A 25,388-nucleotide genomic window follows, 5' to 3' on the forward strand; every position below is an offset into this window, starting at 1 on the left:
AAAATGGCATCAATGGTGTTGGCACTGTGGGCCCACTGAAAGCCAAAGGAATAAAAGTGGGCAGATTGGTCCTGGTGAGGAATGGGATATGGATGAGGTAGAAGAAGGAGTGGTCTTTCAGAATCAGTGCCCCTGAATTTCATGTACTGCACCGCTCTTGTTTTCTAAAGCTCTGGGGTATTGCTGAAGAAGATGGTGTGCTCCTTTCCCAGACTCTCAATGGTTCTTGGTTGTTTTGGAGACTGGATTGTAGGCCAGTAACTCCCTGGGCCAGGAATTTTCTGTACAGAAAGAGTAAGAAACAAGGCAATTATTAGATTAAACTGGTGTAAGGGTAAAGGGTAATCGCAACCCTGACCATTAGGTCCAGTTGCGAACGACTCTGGGGTTGCAGCGCTCATCTCGCGTTAATGGCCGAGGGAGCCGGCGTACAGCTTCTGGGTCATGTGGCCAGAATGACTAAGCCACTTCTGGCAAACCAGGGCAGCGCACGGAAATGCTGTTTACCTTCCTGCCGGACTGGTACCTATTTATCTACTTGCACTTTGACATGTTTTTGAACTGCTAGGTTGGCAGGAGCTGGGACCGAGCAACGGAAGCTCACCCTGTCGCAGGGATTCAAACCACCAACCTTCTGATCGGCAAGCCCTAGACTCTGTGGTTTAACCCACAGCGCCACCCGCATCCCACTAAACCGAGGTAGGCTTGCATAAAGGAAAACACTGGAGCCAGCATGCACAAGATTACCGCATCAGTGTGTTAACTAACATTTTTGGTTACCATTTTAAGTCTGCATTTTATTTTTTAACCCATTCTCTGCTAACCTATTTTTAAATCTCATTTCTTCACAATATGTGTGCACTGTGTGTGTGTGTGTGTGTGTGTGTGTGTGTTTCTCTCTCTCTCTCTCTCTCTCTCACGTTCTCTGAGCTAGTGATAAATACCTCACACCAGGCTGAGAACAGGACTGGGAAGAGGAACCACACTGAAATATTCCCTCTCACACTTGGAAAAATAGCTCAGTTTATTCTGAACCCAAGTAATCACACGAGAGCACAAAGGGGTCCTCTTGCGCCTTCGCCCACTGTCCTCCTTAGGAGGAGCAAATTCCCTCCTTCGTCTTTATCATCTGCTCACCTGCTCACTCCCCATCCCTCCAAAACTATCTCCCTTCCCTCCCACACAGCTGCTTACCAATGTGAGGAGCACTGGGGAAATTGCATTTCCCAGGGCTCCTGGCATCAGGCTAACGGCAGTAGCAACATGCCTGATGCTGGAGAGAAAGAAAGCAGAAGAGGAAGAGGAGGAGGAGGAGGAGGAGAGAGAGAAATACTTTCCACCCTTCCTCCCAACACTGCTATCCCTAGAACAGAGAGGTAAGTGGACATGTGGGAAGGGGAGTGGAAATGGGTTCAGAAGTAAAGGAGAATTTGACATTCTTCTCTGGCTCAGGTGAAAATCTGAGTCAGAGAAAAACTTTTAGGGATATAATGCTTGCCTCATGGTTGAATGATAGCATTATGAGTTCTCACATTTCAAATTTCTGAGCCAGGTAATACAAAATGTGGTACAACAGATCTCCCTGCCTAATAGGCACAAGCAACGGTAAATTGACTCAAAACAGGCGTTGGAGCAACTGAGACAGCTGAATCCCGACCTATCCAATCCAAACACAACTTTCATTTCTGCTCATAGAATTAAGGTGGAATCTACACACATATAAAAACCGTTCTGAAAATGCTTTTTTAAAAAGCATTAAAAAAATACATTGAATTTTCCATAAGGCTCACCCTCGCCATCTAGTGTCCCACTGTATATTGCACTTAAAACACACTTAAAATGTTTTATTTGCAGTTATATTGCTGAAAAGTCTCAATCTGTTTCTTTTGAACTTGGCAAAGACAAACAGTTAATACAAGATGCCAAGCTTCCCATTTTTGCTGCAGATAGTATTTGTAGAGATATTTCACTGCGTTAATTTCACAGAGCAAAATTAAATGGCGTAGTGCTTGCTGGTTGGCCAGAACACTAGAAGGAAGGAGCAGGTTTACTTAAGAGACCGATAAATTGGGAAGGATACTATCTTGATGGACTTCCCTATATATTTACCGGTAAGTAAGAATGCTAGAAACGTACTTAGGATCAAAGGGAGCTGCCTTGTTCTGAGTCAGTCCAACGGTCCATCTAGTTCCATATTTACTAAACCCACTGGAAGTGGCTCCCCGGGATTTCAGAAAGGGGATTTTCCCAGCTCTATCTACCTGGAGCTGCCAGAGATTGAACCAGGGACAGCTGAAATAGCTCAGTCAGTAGAGCACAAGACTCTTAATCCCAGGGCCGTGGGTTTGAGCCCCAGACTGGGCATAAAATTCCTGCATTGCAGGGGGTTGGACTAGATGACCCCCGTGGTCCCAACTCTACAGTTCTATGATTCCATGACCTTCTGAATGCTTTATCACTGAGCCACAGCCCTTCCCGGATTCTGAATGGGAGCTGAAAATCCAGGGGCGGGGCCCCTCACTCTTCCGTGACTTCCCTGCCTTGCAGTTCCAAATGCCTGAAACAAACATCGAATTGGATCGTTTCCGCATCATACTCACAGAATGGGATGGCAGCAACCGTGGTACTTTGGACAGGAAGCATGACCGAATAGGCGTAGGCAAGACTTCTTTTATGTTATATGTGCCCGGGCCTGGGCCTTCTTTCTACAACATAATAATGCTTATGGTTTATTTCAGAGACGTTCACATATGCATAGACGGGATCATTAATACCATTAATTGGACCGCAGTACCTCAAGGACCGCCTCTTCCCGTAGGAACCAACCTGGATCCTGAGATCAGCACCTGAGAACCTACTTCATGCACTTTCTCTGCCAGAGGTCTGGAAGATGGCAACAGGAGAACGGGCCTTTTCTGCGGAGGCTCCCCGTTTGTGGAATGCTCTCCCCAGGGACTCGCCTGGTGCCTTCACTGCATATCTTTAGGTGCCAGGAGAAAATATTCACCATCTCCCAGGCCTTTGGCTAATTAAACATTATATGGCCTTTTAAACTGCGGCAGAAGAAGAGTTTGGATTTGATATCCCGCTTTTCACTACCCAAAGGAGTCTCAAAGCGGCTAACATTCTCCTTTCCCTTCCTCCCCCACAACAAACACTCTGTGAGGTGAGTGGGGCTGAGAGACTTCAGAGAAGTGTGACTAGCCGAAGGTCACCCAGCAGCTGCATGTGGAGGAGTGGGAAAGCGAACCCGGTTCACCAGATTACGAGTCTACCACTCTTAACCACTACACCACACTTGCAGGGGACAGTTATTCTTTTAGTTCATTACAATGTTGTGTATTTTTGTGCTTTTATATTGTAAACTGCCCTGTGATCCTCCGTTTGTTGGTTGTTGTTGTTGTTGTTATAAAGATCCCAGAGCAGTGTAAAACATTAAAAACACATCACAGAACATCAGTGGAGAAACATAATAAAAACATAATAAAAAGCTTATTGACAGACAGCCTAATAATAAAATGTTGTTGTTGTTGTTGTTCAGTCGTTCAGTCATGTCCGACTCTTCGTGACCCCATGGACCAGAGCATGCCAGGCACGCCTATCCTTCACTGCCTCTCGCAGTTTGGCCAAACTCATGTTAGTAGCTTCGAGAACACTGTCCAACCATCTCGTCCTCTGTCGTCCCCTTCTCCTTGTGCCGTCCATCTTTCCCAACATCAGGGTCTTTTCCAGGGAGTCTTCCCTTCTCATGAGGTGGCCAAAGTACTGGAGCCTCAACTTCAGGATCTGTCCTTCTAGTGAGCACTCAGGGCTGATTTCTTTAGGAATGGATAGGTTTGATCTTCTTGCAGTCCACGGGACTCTCAAGAGTCTCCTCCAGCACCATAATTCAAAAGCATCAATTCTTCGGCAATAATAAAATAGTCATCATAATAACTTTCACATATTATTTAATAGCCATAGGCCTGGATAAGAGGGATGTTTTTGCTTGGCACCAAAAGACATAATGATGGCACCATTGAGCCTTTCTGAGGAGAGCATTTCACAATTGGGAAGCCAACACAGAAAAGGTCATCTCAAGGAATAGTATAGAAATTTTAATGATGATGATGATGATGATGATGATGATGATGATGATATTGTCACATTTCAGTCTGGAATCCAGGGGTCACCAACCTTCTTGGATTGGGGGCACATTTTGAATTTTGAGAGAGTGCAGAGGGCGCCAGTTATAAAATGGCTACCATGGGGGCATGGCTTGACACAAAATGGCTGCCATGGGGAGCATGACATAACATAAAATTAGTGAAACTACCACCATTGCTTCCGGACTAAGCCCAAGGGAGACCCCACATAGAGATCTTGGAGCAATGCAATTTTGAGGTTACTAACACCTGGTGAACATTTGCAATATTGGGTAAGCTGTCTTCCAAGGTCCGCCATTAGTAATTGTCTCGTTGAGAATCCTTGCTAAGATCTCAGGAAGCCCCAGAGTTCACCTTCGGTACGCAGTTTGCGAGCCACTGGCACAGAACAAACTATTCCCGTCCTTTCATTGTGTTCTGAGAAAGCCAGAAATAGCATTTCATTTTTTGCCACAGAAGATCTGAGCAATGCTGATGGATTCTGACAGGTTCACATGCCCCTGAAGTAATTACAGGATATCAGCCTCATCTTGGAAAGAGAAACAAGCAAACCTTTTAATATATGAACAACTGACACAGATCATGGGGCTGTCTCATTGCTTCGCAACAAAACCCTTTACGCCGTCCATCTATTTTCAATCACTCGCAGACACAAGTGGCACCAACGTGTCAAGCAACACTTTCATATTATTGTTATAAAGCCAAGAAAAATAAAATCTATTTATGTTCAGTGGATAAGTTAACGTCTGTCTATTCCCCGCCTCTCGTGTTCATGTGTTAGCATCTGTCATGTTCCTTAGAGAATAAAAACGATGCTTTTTAACACATTTGAAATGGCAACATCTCTTGTGTGTATTTGGTGTTTTGTTTTATCCCCCACCCCTCAAATCCTTTCTTCTTTATTTTGTCCAGAGGAGAGAAAGGTTTAAGGGCTTTGTACAGATTTCTGAAAATTTCACCTGGACATAGGCATAGCCGGGGGGGGGGGGGAGGTGGCAGCTGCCCCTTCTCCATCAAGTAAATCAATAAAAATACTTAACTCCTCCCCCAACATGAAGCTTGCCCCCCCAATAAATCCTGACTGCACCCATGTACCTGGACACAACATAGTAGGGACAATTTACAACATAGTAGGGACCTGAGAAGAACAGCCACTTTTAAGGAAATGCTCTGTGACAGCCTGTAGACCAGACTTCCTCAGACTGATGCCCTCCAATTTCATGGGAATACAATTCCCCTGAGGCCAAGCTAGCATGTGCTACTTTAGAGTGTAGGATGAGAGTGTCCTACTTTACAGAGGATTTTCGCTATTTGAAGGGTTGTCTGACTCAAGTCCACTTTAAAAGCAAGGAAGGGAGAAGAGTAGCTCTGAAGTCACCCATAAACAGTTAGAACCTAGACAGCAAGACAGGGAAAGCAAACAGGTCACTGGCTCTTGGTCTTCCCCGCTGTGCTGAGATGCCTTACCTCTCACCCCTGAACTTGGCAAACAGAAACCGATCTGCTAGGCCTGGAGCCTCTCTACATGCTGCAGACACTAAAATTCCATTCCCTGGGTATTTTGCCAAGCAAAAATTTGCTCCATGGTTTTAACGGAAAGAAATCTTAATAAATGGAAAGCGGATGACCGCTTGGAAAAAGTTAAGAATGATGATGATGAGAGATGAGTCATTCCATAGCAACTGAAATGGGTAGGTGGACAGACTAAGGTTTATTCTTTCCGGGTTTTGATACATTTATGCTTTCCTATTCTTTATATTAAAAACCATTAATATAAGTCTGCTCATAACCATGACTTGATCCTGGTTTCAGATCCTTGTTTAAGAACAATAAATCAGAGGTTGCTATATTCAGACTAAACAGTAAACAGTGGTTTGCGGCAAACCACAACTGGATACTTTTAATGACCTCTCCACCTGAGTGGAGGAGGCAATGTGCAACCCTGACGGTTCATCATGCTCATAACAATTAAGCCATAGATTGTTGTTACATCTGAACTGGCCCTTACATTGGGCAGTTTGGGCATAACATCTCTGACTTAATAACAGAGCTTTCCAAACTTGCGGATCGTGACACGACTAACGTGTGTCGGCTGCAGTGTGTAGGTGTGTCACGCGAATGCTTCCCACGCTCCTCCCGGGACTGGAAAGGGGTTAGTTTAACCTCTGGTTTGCTAGTAAAACTGAATTACTGTGCCGTGGAATGATGCATGTCTAAAAAGTGTGTCACCAACATGAAACGTTTGGAAAGCTTGAACTAACAGCTGAATAAGTTGAGAGTGAGCACTGGGCCCCATACATTGCCCTTCCCTCTGTGGGCCAGTTTCAGCACTTACTGGTAAATCCTCATCTCTTTAAACAAGGGGACAGGAAGCCGGGGCCTTCCAGACATTGTTGGCTTTTAGACAGCATGGCCAGTGGTCATTGATGATGGAAGCTGTGGTCCAGAAACACCTGAAGAGCCCTAGATCTCCATCCCTACTTTAAGCCATAGTTTCCTGTTACATCTGTAACAGGAAACTGTGGGTGTCTGTTTACTTACCAGGGTAATAAACCAGGGTGAATGTTGCTCATATGGCAACAATGCACAATGATGTGCATTGCACACATGTCCCTCAAAAGACCCTTCATGGAGATCCTCTGTCCTGTCCTGTCCCCCCGCAACCCACCAAATAATAAACAGTCCAGCCCAGGTGATGGGCACACAGGTTTTTGTGACGGCTGCTGAAAATGTTAAGATGTCGGTTACAGCTCATTTGTTGCAAAATATTGGACAGCAGCTGTATCAATAACTCATTTAAGGAGCTGTTGTTTACACAAAATGTCTCTTCTATCACTGAAGGCCACCTGGCATCGAGACATTAATGAGATCCTCGAGGATTTTCAAATAAAAGGTTAACATCTATTTAAAAGCCAAAGCACAACCTCAAGAGAATTCAAGTTGCACACAATCCTTTGCTCTGCTTTCACAAAAGAAACGCTGATGAACCCTCACAAAGATTTCCCGTTCCCCCAGTATCCTCCATTGTAGGACTTCAAAAGCGCTAATCTGATCAGGGGGACAGGAGAAGTGTGCTCTTTTAAGTCAAAATCCTACTCTGTTTGATCAAGGATTCGGCACGGCTGGCATCTGAAAATTAGCCACATATTTGGAAGGAGCAGAGGTTCTTTAAGCCCAAAGAAAAACAGCAGAGCTGGATCACTTTATTTCTTTAAAAGAAAAAAAGACATGTAAGCACAACTTTCCAAAAGTCAAGAGGGCGAAAATAGACATTGAATCAGTTCTGCGGTTGGCGCTGTAGAGCTGATGAAAAAAATGCCCGGCTAATTTGGCATGGAAAATCCTTGCCAACATCAACACACACATGTCATGGGCTGGCTGGATGCAGAAGAATGGTGGGAGGTGCCAGCTGGGGAACCCCCAAGGGATGAAGGCTTAGAGCCCGGGGACTGGTGGTGGGACAATGATGAGTGGCCAGAGGGAGGAGTTTGGGAGGAGGAGGTGTTGGAAGCTGAAGAGGCAACAGGGTTTAGTGAACAGGAAGAGGCTGTGGCAGAGAGCAGACCAGAATCAGAGGCAGAAGAGCAGGCTGGAGAGGAGGAGGGCCAAGAGGCAGAGATGAGTCAGGCTAGTGAAGAAGCTGGGGTGTCTCCTCCTCCTGCGAAGGGTGGCTCCCCTCCCCACATGAACTCCAAGGAGCAGGAGAGCCCTTGAATTGTTATAATGCACACTGCTGGCCTGGATGGAGGAAGAGAGGGATGTGAGCATGTGTAGAAGCCAGCCTTCTGTATAAAGGGAAGATTCACCTCTGTTGCTCCACCCACTTTCTCTTTTTTTACAAAGAATTTATTGGTATTTTCCATAACAAATAATACCATCACCCACCCACATTTATACAAAACAAAAACAGACATAACCACGATTCTTCTTCTTTTTTACACACATACAGAAAAAAATTCTAGTTTCGAATCTTTACATTTGACTTCCCCTGCCTTCTCTCCTTCGGTTCCCAAACCAAATTCTATTTTAATAACTTCATCTCTCAAAAAATTGAATTCATTTCAAAAAGAAATTCAAATCTAAACAATCATCTTAAATGAAAAAATCATCTTAATCCATAATATTTAATAACATAACTTTATATCTTAACAAATTATTCTTATATCAGATCTAAGCTATTCTTCTTTCCCTTAAACTGCTGCTAATAACAAAAAAATTCAAAATATCCCTTTTCTTGTTAAAAATTAAAATAAAACTTAATGTCTTAACCCTCCGATTTCAGATTACCATAACAAAGCATTAATATTCTGCACTTAACACACTTCACCCTATCCCCCCTCTGTCCAATGTCCTTCTCCATCTTTCACCGGAACCACTCCTCAAATTGTCCTCTTTTCTTGTACGTCCACAGAACCAGACACAGTCCCCAACAGTCCTTGCATCGAGCATCAGGATACACTGTTCATCTTCTTTCGGCTTCTCCCATTCAATGCTGCATTCTTCTTCTATTTGTAAATATCTTAATTTCTTGCCCTTCGCTCCCGAGCTCTCACCTCGGGGGCTGGATATAACATTCCTCGCCGTCCCCGGGCTGCCACCACCGAAGGACGTTTCTTTTTCCGGGAGTCGCCATGCCGTCTCTCTCAGTTTTTCAATCATCTCCTTCAGCTCTTTGCCAAGGCTCTCTTCCATAGTATCGAATATCTGAAAGGTCTCCTCTGTGGGAAGTAGATTTTTCTTCATATCCCCACTCAAAACCTTCAATTTCTGATTAAGCAGTTCCAGTTTCAATATAATAATCCTTTCTTCATCAGTTAGTCCAGAGTTCAAAACAATTTCAAAAAACAAAGCCCAACATGGTGAGGACGGGCATAGGTATCAAATTTCAGTTTCTATTTCAATGTTATCCATCTTATAGCAGTAATTTTCCACTTCGGTTCAGAGTTTTCGCAGCCATTTTCTCTGAAACCGGGGCGCAAAGACCAAAACTTTCAAAAGGAATATTCTCCATCCTCTTCCTCCCCAAAGGGAGATCTATAAAGTCTCACTTATAAAAAAATCTTGACAATGTAGCCATCCAGTAGCAACAGTATCACAGACCGTTATTTTCTTGCCACCGAAGGGAGGGAGGCAGACTTCCTTTATCTAAAGCCTCCCGGATCGTTAAGTCTTTAAGCTCAGCAGTTAATCCAATCAAGTACTCACAACCTCCGGGCTTCTTTTCCTTTCATCTCTCAGGGAGAACGTCGTCGCTCGTCACGGCCAGTACTCGCCGCTTTTCCGCCCGGTTGGGGCATTTCCCCTAATGGCCCGGCTCCGCGCTCCCTTCACCCCCACTCCCCCTTTACAGGGGGAACGAGGGAAGGGTGCGTAGCCTAGCGGGCCCGCCGGGGAGCCCGAGGCGCGGGACGCTCTTCCCGCGCCTCACCGGAGCCCCGCGTAGCGGTGGCGGGGCTCCAACCCCCGGGCTGGATGGGTCGCCTCGCTGCCGAGGCAACCCACGACCGCCCGTGATGGCGACCTCGCCGGAAGTCTGCTCCACCCACTTTCGCCTCTGGCCCTGCCCACCGCTGGCTCCTGGGAGGTCACCCAGAAGGAAACGCTTCCCTCAGGCTGAAAAAAAAAATATTCCCCACAACTGCACTGTTGTCTCTGACCGAACAGGTTTTGCCATTTTTCGAAAGTGTGCAAACCCTTACCAATTACATTTCAACTTGGATGAGTGCCTATGCTGTGGTGCACCTGCAGGAGCACAACCAGACGCCTTCATCCGCCCCAGTTGCAACAAAACATGTCTCTCCCGTATCAGTCTCTACAGCCACAGCAGGCGCTGCAACCTTCCAATAGTTTGACTTCACCCCCAAAGGTGCATTCCTCCATTGTCTCCCAAGACAGACAGATGCCAACAACCTTTCTGACCAACTTCTGCTCTCTGGGTGGGGGGGCGACAACCTATGGTCTGCCTCTGACCTCATTCCCAGGCAAACCTGTGGAAAGCATCAGGCTATAAAGCAATTTGGCATGAGTGGCTGGTGTGCTGGACATGGACTTCAACAGAACCTGAAGCAGGTTTGTGACTACACTGCACTTAGCACACCCACATTCGGTACCAACCAAAACTGAATTTTTCAACCCCTGAGCAACATGCTGTGTGGACCAGGATTGGGGAATCTTTGTCAGTCTGAAGGCTGCATCTCCTCCTGGACAACCCTTCAAGGCCACACGCCAGCCACTGGGCAGAAAAAAGTGCACCAATAACTCTGGCCAGTAAATTTCAATGGTGGGAATAAATCCTAACCACAAGTCAAAAATCAAACAAAAGTATGCATTCTGAAAAGAATTACAAACTTATGCAAAGAATGCAAACTTTAACAAACAATACAGCTTCAAACTCACAATGATATGTGTGGCGCAATAATTCGTTACAGTATAAGAATAAGTTTTTAAGTAACAACAAATTCATATTAGTCCATACTCAGAACGGCCGTTTCATGTATTGAGCCGAAGTTAAGAGTCGATTCTGGGTCAAGAACCAGGACAGGGCCCTGTTTCTATGTGGACACCTTTGACAGCTAGTTTTTTAGGGGTCGTGTTAATTTGTAGAACTCGTATGAATATATCTTGTAATTTCTATAATGTAGCAACTAGGTGTGGATTGATCAATGTGTATCTCAAACTTTTCTTGACCCAGAATCGACTCTTAACTTCGGCTCAGTACATGAAACGGCCGTTCTGAGTATGGACTAATATGAATTTGTGGGAGAGCCAGTGGGAGGTGTGGCCAGGCAAGAAGCAGTGTGCCTAGGGAGAGTCCTGAGGATCAGCTAGAGAGAATTAGAGGGCCACATCTGGACCCCAGGCCTAAGGTTCCTCATTCCTGGTAAAGACGGTCAACACTAATATATCATATCAGCCTCCTTAAGAGTCTCACCTTTTACAAAGGAGGAAGCCAGTAAATCTGGACCTTCCTCTCACTGTGGCCCATCTCCTTTCCGCAGCCTGTCTGGGTTCCTCGACAACAGCTCGACTGTTCTCCTTTTATACTGTACAGATTTGGTGGCTAATTTGAGCATGGCACCTTTCCTCTCTGCTCCGCCTATGAATCACTGCCACAAACTGTCACCTCTGTTCACTAACTGTGTTAGGTGTTAAGAAGCTGTGACGCTCCCCCTGCCCCCTGGCTTCGTAGCACAGTGTGCTCCACCAGCTGAAACATTTCCAAAGAAAAACAGGGACTAGTGATGATCCGATGGTTGTTTCTGCACCAAAAGAAGAGGGACTCCTCTTTGGAAGGCTGCGTAACCAGCCGCTCTGCACACCACGGGAGAAGAAACGGCTAAGGAGTAAACCCTACACAGATCCGGACGATCAGATGGTGCCTGGTACCAACTGTATTGCTCTGCTTTCCTTTGGACCACATCAGCAAGGCCGGGGGGGGGGGCGGTTCTTGTTGTCTGGGCAGCCCAGGACCACTATATACAGTACACTGCCCAGGGTTGCATCCAGGGGAGGTTATTTTGGTGCTGCTAGCACAGTGATTTGACTTCATCCCCAGACGCTCACTCCATTGTCTCTTGAGACAGACCGATGCCAACAAAGTAGTAGATGGAATGTGTGAAATGCCAATTTCATTGTGCCTTTCTCTTCCAATGTGTCCATTTTTATCGGGGCCGGGCAACCCATGGACCTCCTGATGTTGCTGAACTACAATTTCCAACATCCCTGACCATTGCACATGCTGGCTGGGGCAGATAGGACTCGGAGTCTAATGATCTCTGGAGGTCCACAGATTCCTCATCCTGATTTAAACAGATGTGCACAAGGAACAAGGTGTGTTCACCATCACTGGGGAAGGAACTGAGCCCTAAATAAACACCCATAAGAGGGCATATGAGACCTTGAGAAAGCTGGAACACAGAAAGCTGCCCTGTTGTAACATGTCAAATTATTTTTCCATCTAGCCTGTGTGGTCTCTTTTGGCAGCAGCACTCTATGGTCTTAGGCAGAGGTTTCCCACATCCTCTGATATCTTTGGGGTGGTGGAAAGCAGAGATACCAGAGATTGTATCAAGCAACCTTCTGCATGTAAGCTACATGCTCTGCTATTGAACTATGATTCCTTTAGAAAAGAGGTGCCAAGTTCCACCCAACATTTTTTGGGGGGGCCTCATCATGTGTGTGTGACATCAAATGTGCAACACACACGTGTGACATTACACACATTGGGAGAAGGCTACAAGGCCTGGCAGGGCCCTCCGCCACCCTGGGGCTCAGGCATGTCCCCACATACTTCAGGGGGGCTGAGGTGTCCCCAGCTCCAAAGAGTTGGTGCCTTTGTTTTAGAACATGGGTTCCCAAATTGTGCTCCATGAGCTAAGCACAATAACAAAATAACACATATCTCTTTTCATGTCTTCGGTCATCCATACAAAGCAAAACAAAAAAATGCGTTGCAGATTCTTTAAAAAGCTAGCATTTCCCACAACCAGGCTTGTGTGAAGAAGGGTGAGTGTCTAAAGATACAATTAATTTGAATGATGAGTTTGCTTTTGATTTCATATTTGCACTCCACTTTTCCAACGGTACTTTTCCAAAGCGGTTTATACAATAATATCTGCCTCACAGATCATTACCTAGACAGCCCCTTGGTGCAAATTCTACATTCGGGTGCAAGAATGTTTTGTGGGGGAGGCATGAAAAACACACATAGGCTCCGGCGTCGGCGATGTTCAAGGTCTTCTGGATAATTCTGCCGGTGTTCAAGTGACAGCTTTGAGGACATGACTGATTCATCTTTTGGGGAGTTTCATACGGTCGACGCTACCTTTTCAACACTTTCGGGATCAAGCCATTTATCAAGATTATGATGGGGTGACTCATACGCTCTCCAGCTGATACACTTGCTTAATATTGATGACAAGATCTTGATACTTCCTCGCAGCCTCAGCTCCTGAATTCTGGGTTTTTATTAACCGAAGGCACAGATGCATCAATAATGGACGTGCGCTTGTTCTTCCTGACCATATCTGGACAATCACAGTCAACACATCCATCAAATGGGAAAGGTGTGACCGTATATACCTTGCAAGTGGAATGCACAAGTTCGTCTGAAGGCCAGAACTTCTAATAGGGATTCTCTTGTTCTTCCCTCTCCAGCATTCTTTTGTGGGGATGTAACAGGCTACCCAATATACAGACTCTGTGATGGTCTGGTTTTATTTATTTAAGAAGAGTTTGGATTTGATATCCCGCTTTTCACTACCTGAAGGAGTCTCAAAGCGGCTAACATTCTCCTTTCCCTTCCTCCCCCACAACAAACACTCTGTGAGGTGAGTGGGGCTGAGAGACTTCAAAGAAGTGTGACTAGCCCAAGGTCACCCAGCAGCTGCATGTGGAGGAGTGGAGACACGAACCCGGTTCCCCAGATTACGAGTCTACCACTCTTAACCACTACACCACACTGGCTCTCATTTAAGCTATTTATGTACCGCTTAATTTCTGAAGCTTCTAAGCAGTGTATGCACAAAAAAAAAATTTTAATGCACACAATGGATAAGATCAATTAAAATGAATCGTAACAACAGAAAACTTCCTAAAAATCCCTGCTGAAAGTTCTTTGAAAAGTTTGACATGGAGAGAGCCTGCCGAATGTCAACTGGGAGCAAGTTCCACAACATTGGGCTCATGATACTAAGTGCATGGTCTCTGGTGGAAACGAGCTGCGCATCTGAGCCCATAGGAAAGGAGATCTTTCCCTGAAGAAATACAAGTGTCCCTGTTTTCCAGGTACAGTCCCCGGATTTTCAGAAGCCGTATGGGTTCCTGGAATGTTCCACTTTTCTTTAGGAAGTCCCTGTTTTCATCAGAGAAATGTTGGAGGGTATAGCATATAGCAATATGGTATGGTATGGAGGGTATGGTGACAGCAGTCATGAAATTAAAAGACGCCTGTTTCTTGGGAGGAAAGCAATGACAAACCTAGACAGCATCATAAAAAACAGAGACATCACCTTGCCGACAAAGCGATCATGGAACCCAAGAAAGTAAAATCTCTCACTGCCTCCATTTCTTTCCCTTCTATTTGCCAGGAGGTGTTTGGACCAGTGGCCATGGACAGCTAAGTCCAGTCAAAAGTGACTATGGGGTTGCAGCGCTCATCTCGCTTTCAGGCTGAGGGAGCAGCGTTTGTCTGCAGACAGCTTTCTGGGTCATGTGGCGAGCATGACTAAGCCGCTTCTGGTGCAACGGAACACCGTGATGGAAACCAGAGTGCACAGAAATGCCGTTTACCTTCCCACCGCAGCGGTACCTATTTGTCTACTTGAAGTTTGGGGCGTGCTTTCAAACTGCCAGGTTGGCAGGAGCTGGGACAGATAATGGAAACTCACCCCATTGTGGGGATTCGAACCACCGACCTTCTGATCGGCAACCCAAGAGGCTCAGTGGTTTAGACCACAGCGCCGCCTGCGTTATCAGTATGGTCTTGCCAAGCAGTGAGTAGAATCTCAATATTTTGCCTGGATTTTCGGACCAAGACAGGAAAGGGTAGTCCTCTTACCAAGTGGTTATGTGCTAAGACCCTGATGTTGGGAAAGATGGAGGGCACAAGGAGAAGGGGACGACAGAGGATGAGATGGTTGGACAGTGTTCTCGAAGCTACTAACATGAGTTTGGCCAAACTGCGAGAGGCAGTGAAGGATAGGCGTGCCTGGCATGCTCTTGTCCATGGGGTCACGAAGAGTCGGACACGACTGAACGACTGAACAACAACAACAACAACATGTGCTCAGCATGCGAAGTTACTACCACTTGGCAAACTTGCTCAGGCTCAAATCTCCTAACGTGGCAGCAGCAGCAGCAGCCTCTTTGGAACAGATCCATCATCCATTGTGCAAGGCTCCCTGCAAGTCCCATGGCAACATCTCTTTATGGGTGCAGAGTGATAACATGGGAGCTGGCTCATTTGTGACTCAAAGGGCACCAGGAGTCCATGCATGTGAATCATCATGACTCATGCCCCCAAGCTCACCACTCCCTTTCCCCCTTATGTCACACTTCATCCATGCAAGGACCACGGTGAGATTCTGCACCCTGCCTTCTTGGTGAAGAAAGCTGTTTCTGGAGCCGTCAACAGATGTGAGCGGGCATCAAGTTGCCATGTTGGATAACACCCCCACCCCTTAACACCTTATGTGATTGAAATACAATAATTAAACAACGTGTGGGATTTTTTCCAGTGCAGAAATTCTGCATTTCTAACCCTGTCTACTCAAAAGGAAGTTCTATTAAATTTAATAGTGTGTACAGGATTTCAGACTTAGGAATCATTTCAGAAAGTGGCGTGTCTCCAGTGTAAGCCCTCCTCCCAAAAAGTATATTTTATAATAAAAATAAGAATAAATTGGCCACACTCCCTTTTACACTTCAGCCCACTTTGGCACGAAGCCTCCAGAGGATTGACCCTGGCTCAATGAGGCTCAAGCCCCCAAAAAGGTTAGCCATCCCGAATTCACACTACAAATTTAATCCAGTTTCAAGTCTGTTTAACCGTCACAGCTCCTAACCAAGGGAGGTTGGTAGCTCTCTGAGGGAGGGTAGTGATTACCACTAGAATTCCCAGCACTCACAGCCAATCACAATTTCCAAGGAATATTCAGGTCCATGATGAAATTCGTTGGCTTCCTTGCTTCATTAGCAGGTGTGAATCTTACACATTAGCATCTATTTGTAAGTGTGCATTTCTTTTCTTCTTCTTTGCATACCTAACATCCTCGAGTCCTCAATCAGCAGAGTACTTACCGGACCAAAAGTGTTAAGCCGTTGAACTGCAGATCGAAACATATAATTCCTGCATTTAGAGGGGGGGAGGGGAATCTGTTTTAAAGTTCTTTTGAGAAGTCCTCGACTTCAGCAACGGTCCCCAGTCCCATGTTTCTTTTAGCTTAGAAATGTATCTGATCAAAAGTCAGTATGCAACTTATCAATATAACATCAGACAATACGCAAAGCTTAAAGAATGCAAAGGAAACACACCTACAGTGACAGGTAGGTAGCCGTGTTGGTCTGCCATAGTCAAAACAAAATAAAATAACAAATTCCTTCCAGTAGCACCTTAGAGACCAACTAAGTTTGTTCTTGGTATGAGCTTTCGTGTGCATGCACACTCGGGTTAAGAACTTAAGTTGTTCTGGAGGTCCGTTCTTAACCTGAAACTGGTCTTAACCTGAGGTACCACTTTAGCTAAAGGGGCCTCCCACTGCCGCCACACAATTTCTGTTCTCATCCTGAAGCAAAGTTCTTAACCCGAGGTACTATTTCTGGGTTAGCGGAGTGTGTAACCTGAAGCGTCTGTAACCTGAAGCGTCTGTAACCCGAGGTACCACCGTATTTCAATTGTGTTGTTTTAATTTGACCGTGGGTTTTGCTTTTTTGCTTTTTAAATGTGCCTTTGCACCCTTCCCAAACTACAGTTCCCAAGATTTGCAGGGGTAGGGGTTGCTTTGAATGCATGGCGTCTATGCAGCCTTGGTCATTTGGATATTTTTTTTTTGTGTGTGTAGCAACTAACAAGCAACTAATAAATTCAAATAAAAATAATGCACTAGTGACTGGTTCTTTGCACAAGAACTTAAGAAGATCCTAGCAGACCAGTCCAGAGGTCGATCTGGTTCAGCATCCTGTTCTCACAGTGGCCAATCAGATGCCCAGAAGCAGGACCCAAACCCTCTTCCCTCCTTTGGTTTTCAGCAACCGGTCTTCAGCCCCCTGTCCATGCCCCATGCTCTCAGTGCAAATGGAGATCAGCCCTCAAAGCGAGGCGCTTTCTTGAAAACAAACCACCTTTTTAATTGAAGCCTGCTTAATGAAATCAGCAGGAGCCTATCTGGGTTGGTGGCACGAATCGCCCTTTGTTCTCAGCCATGGGATTTGCCGCCGCTTGGAAATGAGGCAAAATGAAGGCTTTAAAATAAAGCGGGCAGAAATAATCTGTACAGGGTGGGGCAGGAGCGGGAGGGAGAAACGAGATTAGCAAAGACTGTGTACTCACTTGGTTGGAAAAGTGGGCACAGGACGCGGGAAAAGATCATACTGCCCAGGGTCCGTGTTAATATCCTGCGGGTAACCAAGTGTACACAATACAAATGTCAGTAACCCAAGTTTTATTTTATTATATACTATTTAAAATACTTGTTTCCCCAATTCCTCATCACAAAGATTCAGGAGTCAGCTAACAAATCTAACGGATTATAAAATAGTAGCGAATAAAGTTTCAGCAGCTCACAGGTCAATGGTCAAAATGTAACATTATCTTTGTACCGAAAGCTGAGAAGAGTGTTGCCTTCAGATGATTTCTGAGTGCCGTCAAAGAGGGAGATGGAAAAGGGGACATAATTCTAAAGAGAAGGTGCCACAATCCAGAAGGCCCTGCTTCTTCTCTCCTCGCAGAGCTTGATGATTGGGCAGGTTCATGTGTTCTGCTTGCAGGGGCACCGGCTTTCTCCCCACATGACATCACACGTACACGTGACACCACACACAATGATGTCATGCACCCTTCTGCGCACACAAACGCTCACCAGGCGGTGGCAGGCTGCGGTGGATAGCAGCCCTCTCAATATTGAGGGAGGGGACTTAGTCCCCTACACACAAATACCTATAGTTGGCACCCCTGTCGGCTTGATAGGCCTTCACATAGAAGACTGTCCTCTATCAGAGAACAGTCCTCTCTTTGAGGGAGGCTTCTATCTGAAGCACTGTCCAGTCCCAGCCCAATTTAAAGATGAAGGACCCCTCCCCCCCAAAAAAGAGAGAGAGCAAGAGAGCAGGAGCTCTGAAGTTGTCCATCAACAGTAAGCATTCGGATAACAGACTGAGCAGGCACCCAGGGGGGCTTGGCTGCGGTGATGAAATGCAGGGTATTTCTATACCAGTAGCAACATTATCTAAATTTGCAAAGCTATACATTTAACCTTTAAAGCTGAGTAATAATAATACAGTGGAACCTCGGTTTTTGAACGTAACCTGTTCCGGAAGACCGTTCGACTTCCGAAACGTTCAAAAACCAAGGAGCAATGGGCGGTTGGCAAAATCCATTGAGAAAAAAAAGAAAAAACACACAGCGGAAGCTGTTCCGACTTCTGAGGCGCGTTCGAAGATAGAAGCAATTGCTTCCGGGTTTTCAGTGTTCAGCTTCCAAGACGCTTGAAAACCGAGATTCCACTGTTGTTGTTGTTGTTGTTGTTGTTGTTGTTGTTGTTGTTGTTGTTGTTATACCCCACCCATCTGGCTGGGTTTCCCCCCCTCCTTAGTTATTAAAATGAATGCCCCCCTCCCCCCAAAAAATAATTTTTAAAATGAATGGGCCCATTACTTTACTTTTACCTTATCTCTATAGGAGGCGCTCGTGTGCGTCCCCCTTGAGGTGCTCCTGAAGGAATATGTCGCGGGCCTTTTCTCAGCCAGCTCCACAAACGAAGGAGGGCTGTATTTGTAGCTGCCTGGTAGGGTCATGTCAGTCATCTGCTGAAAGATGGAGATCCTCTTCCGGCCCTCTCCTTTAAAATTGTATGTCCGTTTCACTGGGTTCAGCTGAGCATCCTCAAGAAAATCCCGGACTGGGTAGCAGCCTGGTATTGGGGTGGGCTGAAGGAAAGAAACATGAAATCTGACCCACAGCTAGCAATTAACTTGAGGATTTCGGGATTTGTTGTACTTATTTGTACTATGATGTAGGTTTTATCCTCCCTTTCCTTTAAGAAGCTCAATGCAGCAGACAAGGAACAGCATTCAAGCGTAAATTCGTCTCACCCCCTCTAAAAGGTGTTCTTTAAAGAATAAACACATACTCGCCTTGTGTTTAAATAGCAGTTTTGTTTTGTTTTGTTTTGTTATTAACCGTTAAAAGATGCCAGCCAAAAACCTTTAGGGGAGTTCCAGTGTTAGTTATACTCAAGAGTAGACCCATTAAAATCAGTTACAGGTAGGTAGCCGTGTTGGTCTGCCATAGTCAAAACAAAATAAAAAACAAAAAAATTCCTTCCAGTAGCACCTTAGAGACCAACTAAGTTTGTTCTTGGTATGAGCTTTCAGTTGGCTTCAGTTACATTAATGTTTGTACACTTGTCTGCATCTCTATTTTAATACCACACTGTCTGAACCAGGCAGGGCCAGCCTTTTTGCTGCCTGAGGTAAAAGACAAGATGGCCTCCGTTCCTCTTCCATGTGCAGAAGCCAACTGGGATGGCAGGTGACTCTTACCACAGCACTGAGGAAGGGACAGCATTTTCCACTCGTTGGCTTGTTGGCGGGGCAGGGGGAGAACAGTTAATGTAGCATACACAGCTCTTTCCTCCAACAGAGGGGAATGACCTGGGAACTGTAGTTTTGTAAAGGGTGCTGGGAATTGTAGTTCTGCAAGGTGCAAACGACAGTTCCCAGGATTCTTCGGAGGAAGCAATTTGCTTTAAATGTATGGTGAGGATTGCATCCATACAGTGTTATTCCTCCTCCAGTTGAAACTGATAAAAGGGGAAATTTCAAAAAGTACAGAGAATGAGGCGAAGTAAAATCTCTCTCTTCCTCTCTTTCGTCCCACCCTTACTACACCTTCCACCCTGGCTGTTGGAAGGCTGGCAGGATTTAAAAAGTGTTGGTTTGCTCCCCACCCCTCACCCTTCATAAAATAAGGGCTCTGGTTGTACTTTGTAGTGTAAAAAGTTGTCTATTTGATAAAATGTATTTACTGCTTGATGGGGTTTTTTTTTAATAAAAATCATTCAAAGCAGTTTACTAAACGAATAAATCTCATTATTGTTTAAAAAACAGTCAACTATTCAAAATATTTTAAAAATAATTTAAATCCACAAAAAACTTTAAAAGAAAACCAAATTAAGACCCATGCCAACATTCTACATGTCTGAATAGACTTGGTTAAAGAAAAATGCTTCTCCCCCCCCCCCCCCCGGGCGCTCAAAAGAAGGGAACCTGTCTAATATCAATAGGCAGGGAGTTCTGAAACGTAGGTGCTGCCACACTAAAAGATCAATTTCTCATAAATGCAGAGCAAGTATTATGCAGCCCCTGGAACAGTGCCAGTTCCACAGACTGAAGTGGTCGAAGGTTGATATGTGGAGTAAAAAAATGAGGTTGAAATTCGCTTCCAAAGTATACAAGATAATGATGCATCCACATGAACCAAGTCAATTCATGTGAAATACTCCTGCAGAGAAGAAGAAGAAGAAGAAGAAGAGGAGGAGGAGGAGGAGGAGGAGGAGGAGGAGGAGTTTGGATTTGATATCCCACTTTATCACTACCCGAAGGAGTCTCAAAGCGGCTAACATTCTCCTTTCCCTTCCTCCCCCACAACAAACATTCTGTGAGGTGAGTGGGGCAGAGAGACTTCAAAGAAGTGTGACTAGCCCAAGGTCACCCAGCAGCTGCATGTGGAGGAGCGGGGACGCGAACCCGGTTCACCAGATTACAAGTCCACCGCTCTTAACCACTACACCCCACACAGAGGGGTGGTTGGTTGAAGGTGACATACTTTATATTAGCATTGTTCCCATATGTGCTATGCAAAGGATGGATTGCCCTTTTCCGCATCAGATGTCCACATCAGAAGGCTAACGGTAAATGAATATATTCCAGAATTCTGCTCTGATTAAGAACTGGGACTTGCAAGTGCCTTCTCGTCTCAGATCATGCAATGTTTCAGTTTCCACCTTGGTGACACACAGCTAAACATAATAAAATGAACATTATACATACCCTAAGGGATTCCCTCCACCATGTATCTCTTCCAAAATCAACTTCTTTATCCTTTTCTTTCTCAGCCACCTTGAAAGAAATCCAGATTTTATGTGCAACTTTTTACATTTGTCCATTGGTCACAGATGTACCTATAGGCCTACATGTTGCCTACATAAGAACACAGACAAAAACCTAAATCTTCATATACGCTACAAAGCACAAAAACAAAATACATACATCCTGATCCAAGGCAGGGGTGTAGGAAAGGGGGGGGGGCAGGGGCGGTCTGCCCCATGTGCTATCATGACAAATTATCAAGGAACAATTACTGCCCTACAAGGGCAGTTCATAAAAAACTTTTTAAAAATGCCTGCTCCGAAGGTCTTTTCTTACTACACTAGAGATTATACAGCCATATATGAAATTTCATGCATATCAGTTAATATCTTGACACTCCTCCACAAAAATAGCTGTTTACTTGGCCGTTTTCCTATATCCTGAAGGCTGAAATTTCAATTCAGTGGAGTAGGGTCAAGATATTAACTGATATGCATTAAATTTCAAATATGGCTATATAATCCCTAGTTTAGTAAGATAAGACCTTTGGAGCAGACTTTTTTTAAAAAATGAACCACCCTACTGCCCTACCCTCCACTGGGCTTCCCGTGTCCTGGAAAGTCAGCCTATGTAAAGAAAATGAGACTAGGCCTAGTAGATTAGGCCTTGCCTTGCCTTCGCCCTGTCCCCTGCATGCAACCGATTTTTCTTGATTTTACTGCTGTGGTTTCTGTTTGTTTGTTTGTTTTGTTTTGTTTTGTTTTGGTAAACCACTTTGCAGGTTTTTTAAAAATAAATTTTATTAAATGAATAAACAATAAATATAAATAACACAGCATGCCAGGCACGCCTATCCTTCACTGCCCCCCGCAATTCGGCCAAACTCATGCTAGTCGCTTCAAGAACACTGTCCAACCATCTCATCCTCTGTCGTCCCCTTCTCCTTGTGGCCTCCATCTTTCCCAACATCAGGGTCTTTTCCAGGGAGTCTTCTCTTCTCATGAGGTGGCCAAAGTATTGCAGCCTCAACTTCAGGATCTGTCTTCCAGTGAGCACTCAGGGCTGATTTCTTTAAGGATGGATAAGTTTGATCTTTTTGCAGTCCACGGGACTCTCAAGAGTCTCCTCCAGCACCACAATTCAAAAGCATCAATTCCTCGGCGATCAGCCTTCTTTATGGCCCAGCTCTTACTTCCATACATTACTACTGGGACACCTTATACTCATGTAAAAACACGCTGATTCCCGGACCGTTTGCGGGCCGGATTTAGAAGGCGATTGGGCTGGATCCGGACCCCAGGCCTTAGTTTGGCTACCCATGGCTTAGGACTACAACTCCCATTATTCCCAGTCAACAAAGACTGCATTGACGTTCACGGGACAATGGGCCATTCAGTTGAGGCTCCTCCCTTAGAGAAATGGGGCCTTGCCCCACCAACCCCAGCCTGTCCTTAGCCAGCTGCCCACCAGCTTGCTGTCTTAGGGTACATGACACTAACAGTCGTTTGCCTCTTCCCGAGTCTCAGCATGGGCATTTGGGAACAAGCTAGAAATTAGTTGGCTCTGCCTGTCCTTGGCAGGAGGTGGAACTTCTCTGACTTCTTGCCCTGCCCGTCCCCATGGGCACTTGCCATCCTTGGGAGCACTGGGGAAACGAAGAATGCACCCCCCCCTTTCCAAATTGGGAGACGAAAGCAGTGCACTCCACACATGTCGAAGACCCCTGATTTGTAGGCTCTAATCCAGCCTTTTCATTAAAAAAATAAATGAATAAATACAACCATAGGGCAAAGGGCAAATTGGTGAGTACATGGGATAGAGCCTGTTCTGGGACCTCCCTCTCTCGAGAGGCTTCTCTGACTCGATTACAACTTTTTAAAGGCTTGTGTGTGTGGAAGCTAACTGATTCTTTTTGCACAAATAATCTTTTTGCACAAGATCATTGGTTAGTGGAACGAGAGCTATACTGAAGTGAGAATTGAGTGGGTGCTGCAATGCGGTGAGTCTAAGGACAGTGTGATCGTTGTGTGGTTTATACTGGTTTATGGTGTGTTTACACTGGGTTATAGCCAATGTTCTGCTGGCACAATGGGACTTCTTGCCCTGCATGAGGCGAAATGGGACGTTCCATCCTGCCCTGCTGCCACCTGCTCCACCTCCTCTGCCACTGGTGAAGCAATGCACTCATTTCAGGCAAGATCTGTGAGATCTCACCTGAAACAGATGGCCGGGCAGGTGGGGTGCTGCACTGGGGGCTTCTGCCACCTGAGGCAGCAGCCTCATCCTGCCAAATGGCTGCACTGGCCCTGACTCAGGGACAGAAAGAGGATATGGCCCAAAAGTTTTGTGTTGTGTGAATGTGTTTGTGAATGGTTTTGATTGGTGTATTATATGTGGGGTTTTTAAAGAGGTTTTCTAGCTCTATACCAGGCACCCCCAAACTCGCCCCTCCAGCTGTTTTAGGACTACAACTCCCATCATCCCTAGGTAGCAGAACCAGTGGTCAGGGATGATGGGAATTGTAGTCCCAAAACAGCTGGAGGGCCAAGTTTGGGGATGCCTGTTCTATACTGCAATTCTGTCACATGCTCATCTTGAACTTTGATGGATTTTGTTGCTTTGCACGTGACTTGCTTTTGCAGGTCTTACTTATTTTGCTTACACCCATTGTTTCAAAATATTTGCTGCCGCTTAATTGTGTAATTTTAAATGTAAAATCATTATTTCTCCTTCCTTGGAGGTATTAAAGCAGATGTTGAATAGCTATCTATCATGGATGCTTTAGTTGCAGTTCTTGCATTGCAGAGGGTGACTAGATGACTCATGGGTCCCCTTCCAACTCTACAATTCTATGATTTTATTATTAAAAGCCAGGCTTTGTGGGAAGGACGAAGTCTTTGTGGCATAATGGGTCAGTGTGTCTGGATGTTAACTAGAAGGTTGGGGGTTCAAGGCTCCCCAGGGGCGATTGTGGGCACGATTGCAGGGGGCTCAACTAGATGGTACTCAGGGTCCCTTCCAACTCTACGGTTCTGATTCTAAGTGCATTGTGATATTTCATTTCTGCTGTTCCAGGCTCTTTTATCTGTGATTTGTAATTAATTTTATTATATTTGATTTTTATTCTTGGGATTATTGTGTGGCACACAGAGACCATTGAATGAGAATGGGGTACAAATACTTTGAATAAAGGAACAAACAAATAAATCCAAAGAGGAGTGTATAGGATTTACCCCAAACTGTCCGCTTGCTCTACTTCCGCCCCTACTGCGAGCTATGGCTTCCATCTTGTTTTGGACATAAACTGACTACTGCTGTTGGTCTGCATCAGAGCTATAAAGCTATCTGTGACATCACAATTCAAGGGCTTTGTATTATAGAGTGTTCACAGGCAAGAGGAGAAATAGGAAGAGATAATAAAGCCTGGAAACAGAAAGTGGCTCAAAACAGAGAACTAAGAAAATATCAAAAAGAGTTGAAAAGCAGTAACAATTAATTGCCAAACAATATTTTTTTTTGGGGGGGGAGGGATTGCTACATGTTTACATTCATTTAAGATAATTTATAGACTGTTTGATTGTAAACAGAGCCTCTAAGCAGTTTACAAAGAACAAAGCAAACATGAAAATTGTCAATAAAAGACAAAGCTAAAAACAGATTATTTAAAGTAACAGTTAAACAAAAACAGATTAAAAAATCTACATGCCTGAACAAAACAAAACAAAAAAACCGCTTTTAGCAGCCCCCATGCAGAGTGCATTACAGCAATCCAATTTTGAAGTCACTTGTGATCCCAGCGTTATCCTGATTTTAACCTTCTGGTGAACAGGTTGTACAGGTTTTTGCCTTGTTTCAGAACCTTGCAAGACCTGTTTGACTAGAAGTGACAGCAGCTGGACAAAGGGGATGTGTGCAAACAAGACATTTAAAAGAGCCATTTCAAAATCCAGTGCCGACTCCTATAAAAAATTATTGTGTCATTTTCAATTGTTTAGTCTGAGTAGACCCATTGAAATTAGCATACCTAAATTAATCATGGCCATTAATTTCAACAGGCCTAATCTGAGTAAAAGTAACCTGAATTCTTGCATTGCAGGGAGTTGGACCAGATGACTCTTGGGGTTCCTTCCAACTCGTATGATTCTATGAATACAAGCTAGTCTTCCTCCAGAAAAAAAAGCTGCTTATCTATATTTTGATTAAAAGTATGGCAATAAAGGATAAAGTAGTGTCCCAGTGAATATACCAATGTGAGGATTTGAAGGTGGAGTACCAGATCAAATTAAAGGGAGTGGACCTGTTTCTTGAACACTAAAGAATATGGCAACGTGCTTTATAAACTGAATCTGAAAAGCTTTTTGCAATATGGCATGGTAGTTTACTGTTAAAATGCAAAATAAGAATTAAAATCTGATCACATCATATCCCCCAACTGCT

General features: G+C 44.9%; 1 protein-coding gene across 1 annotated transcript; it reads right to left on the reverse strand.

Annotated features, from left to right (window-relative positions):
- Positions 1–24,238, reverse strand: STPG4 (sperm-tail PG-rich repeat containing 4). Its single transcript, XM_033145526.1, has 7 exons — positions 24,185–24,238; positions 20,913–20,981; positions 18,528–18,788; positions 17,194–17,258; positions 15,945–15,993; positions 2,601–2,705; positions 1–281 (listed from the first exon to the last, which is right to left on the reverse strand). Exons 1-7 carry the CDS (start codon positions 24,236–24,238, stop codon positions 165–167), a joined length of 720 nt encoding a protein of 239 aa, XP_033001417.1. The 3' UTR covers positions 1–164.
- Positions 24,239–25,388: the final 1,150 nt, after the last annotated feature.

The sequence above is a fragment of the Lacerta agilis genome, chromosome 3 (assembly GCF_009819535.1).
Source record: "Lacerta agilis isolate rLacAgi1 chromosome 3, rLacAgi1.pri, whole genome shotgun sequence".
Lineage (NCBI taxonomy): Eukaryota > Metazoa > Chordata > Lepidosauria > Squamata > Lacertidae > Lacerta > Lacerta agilis.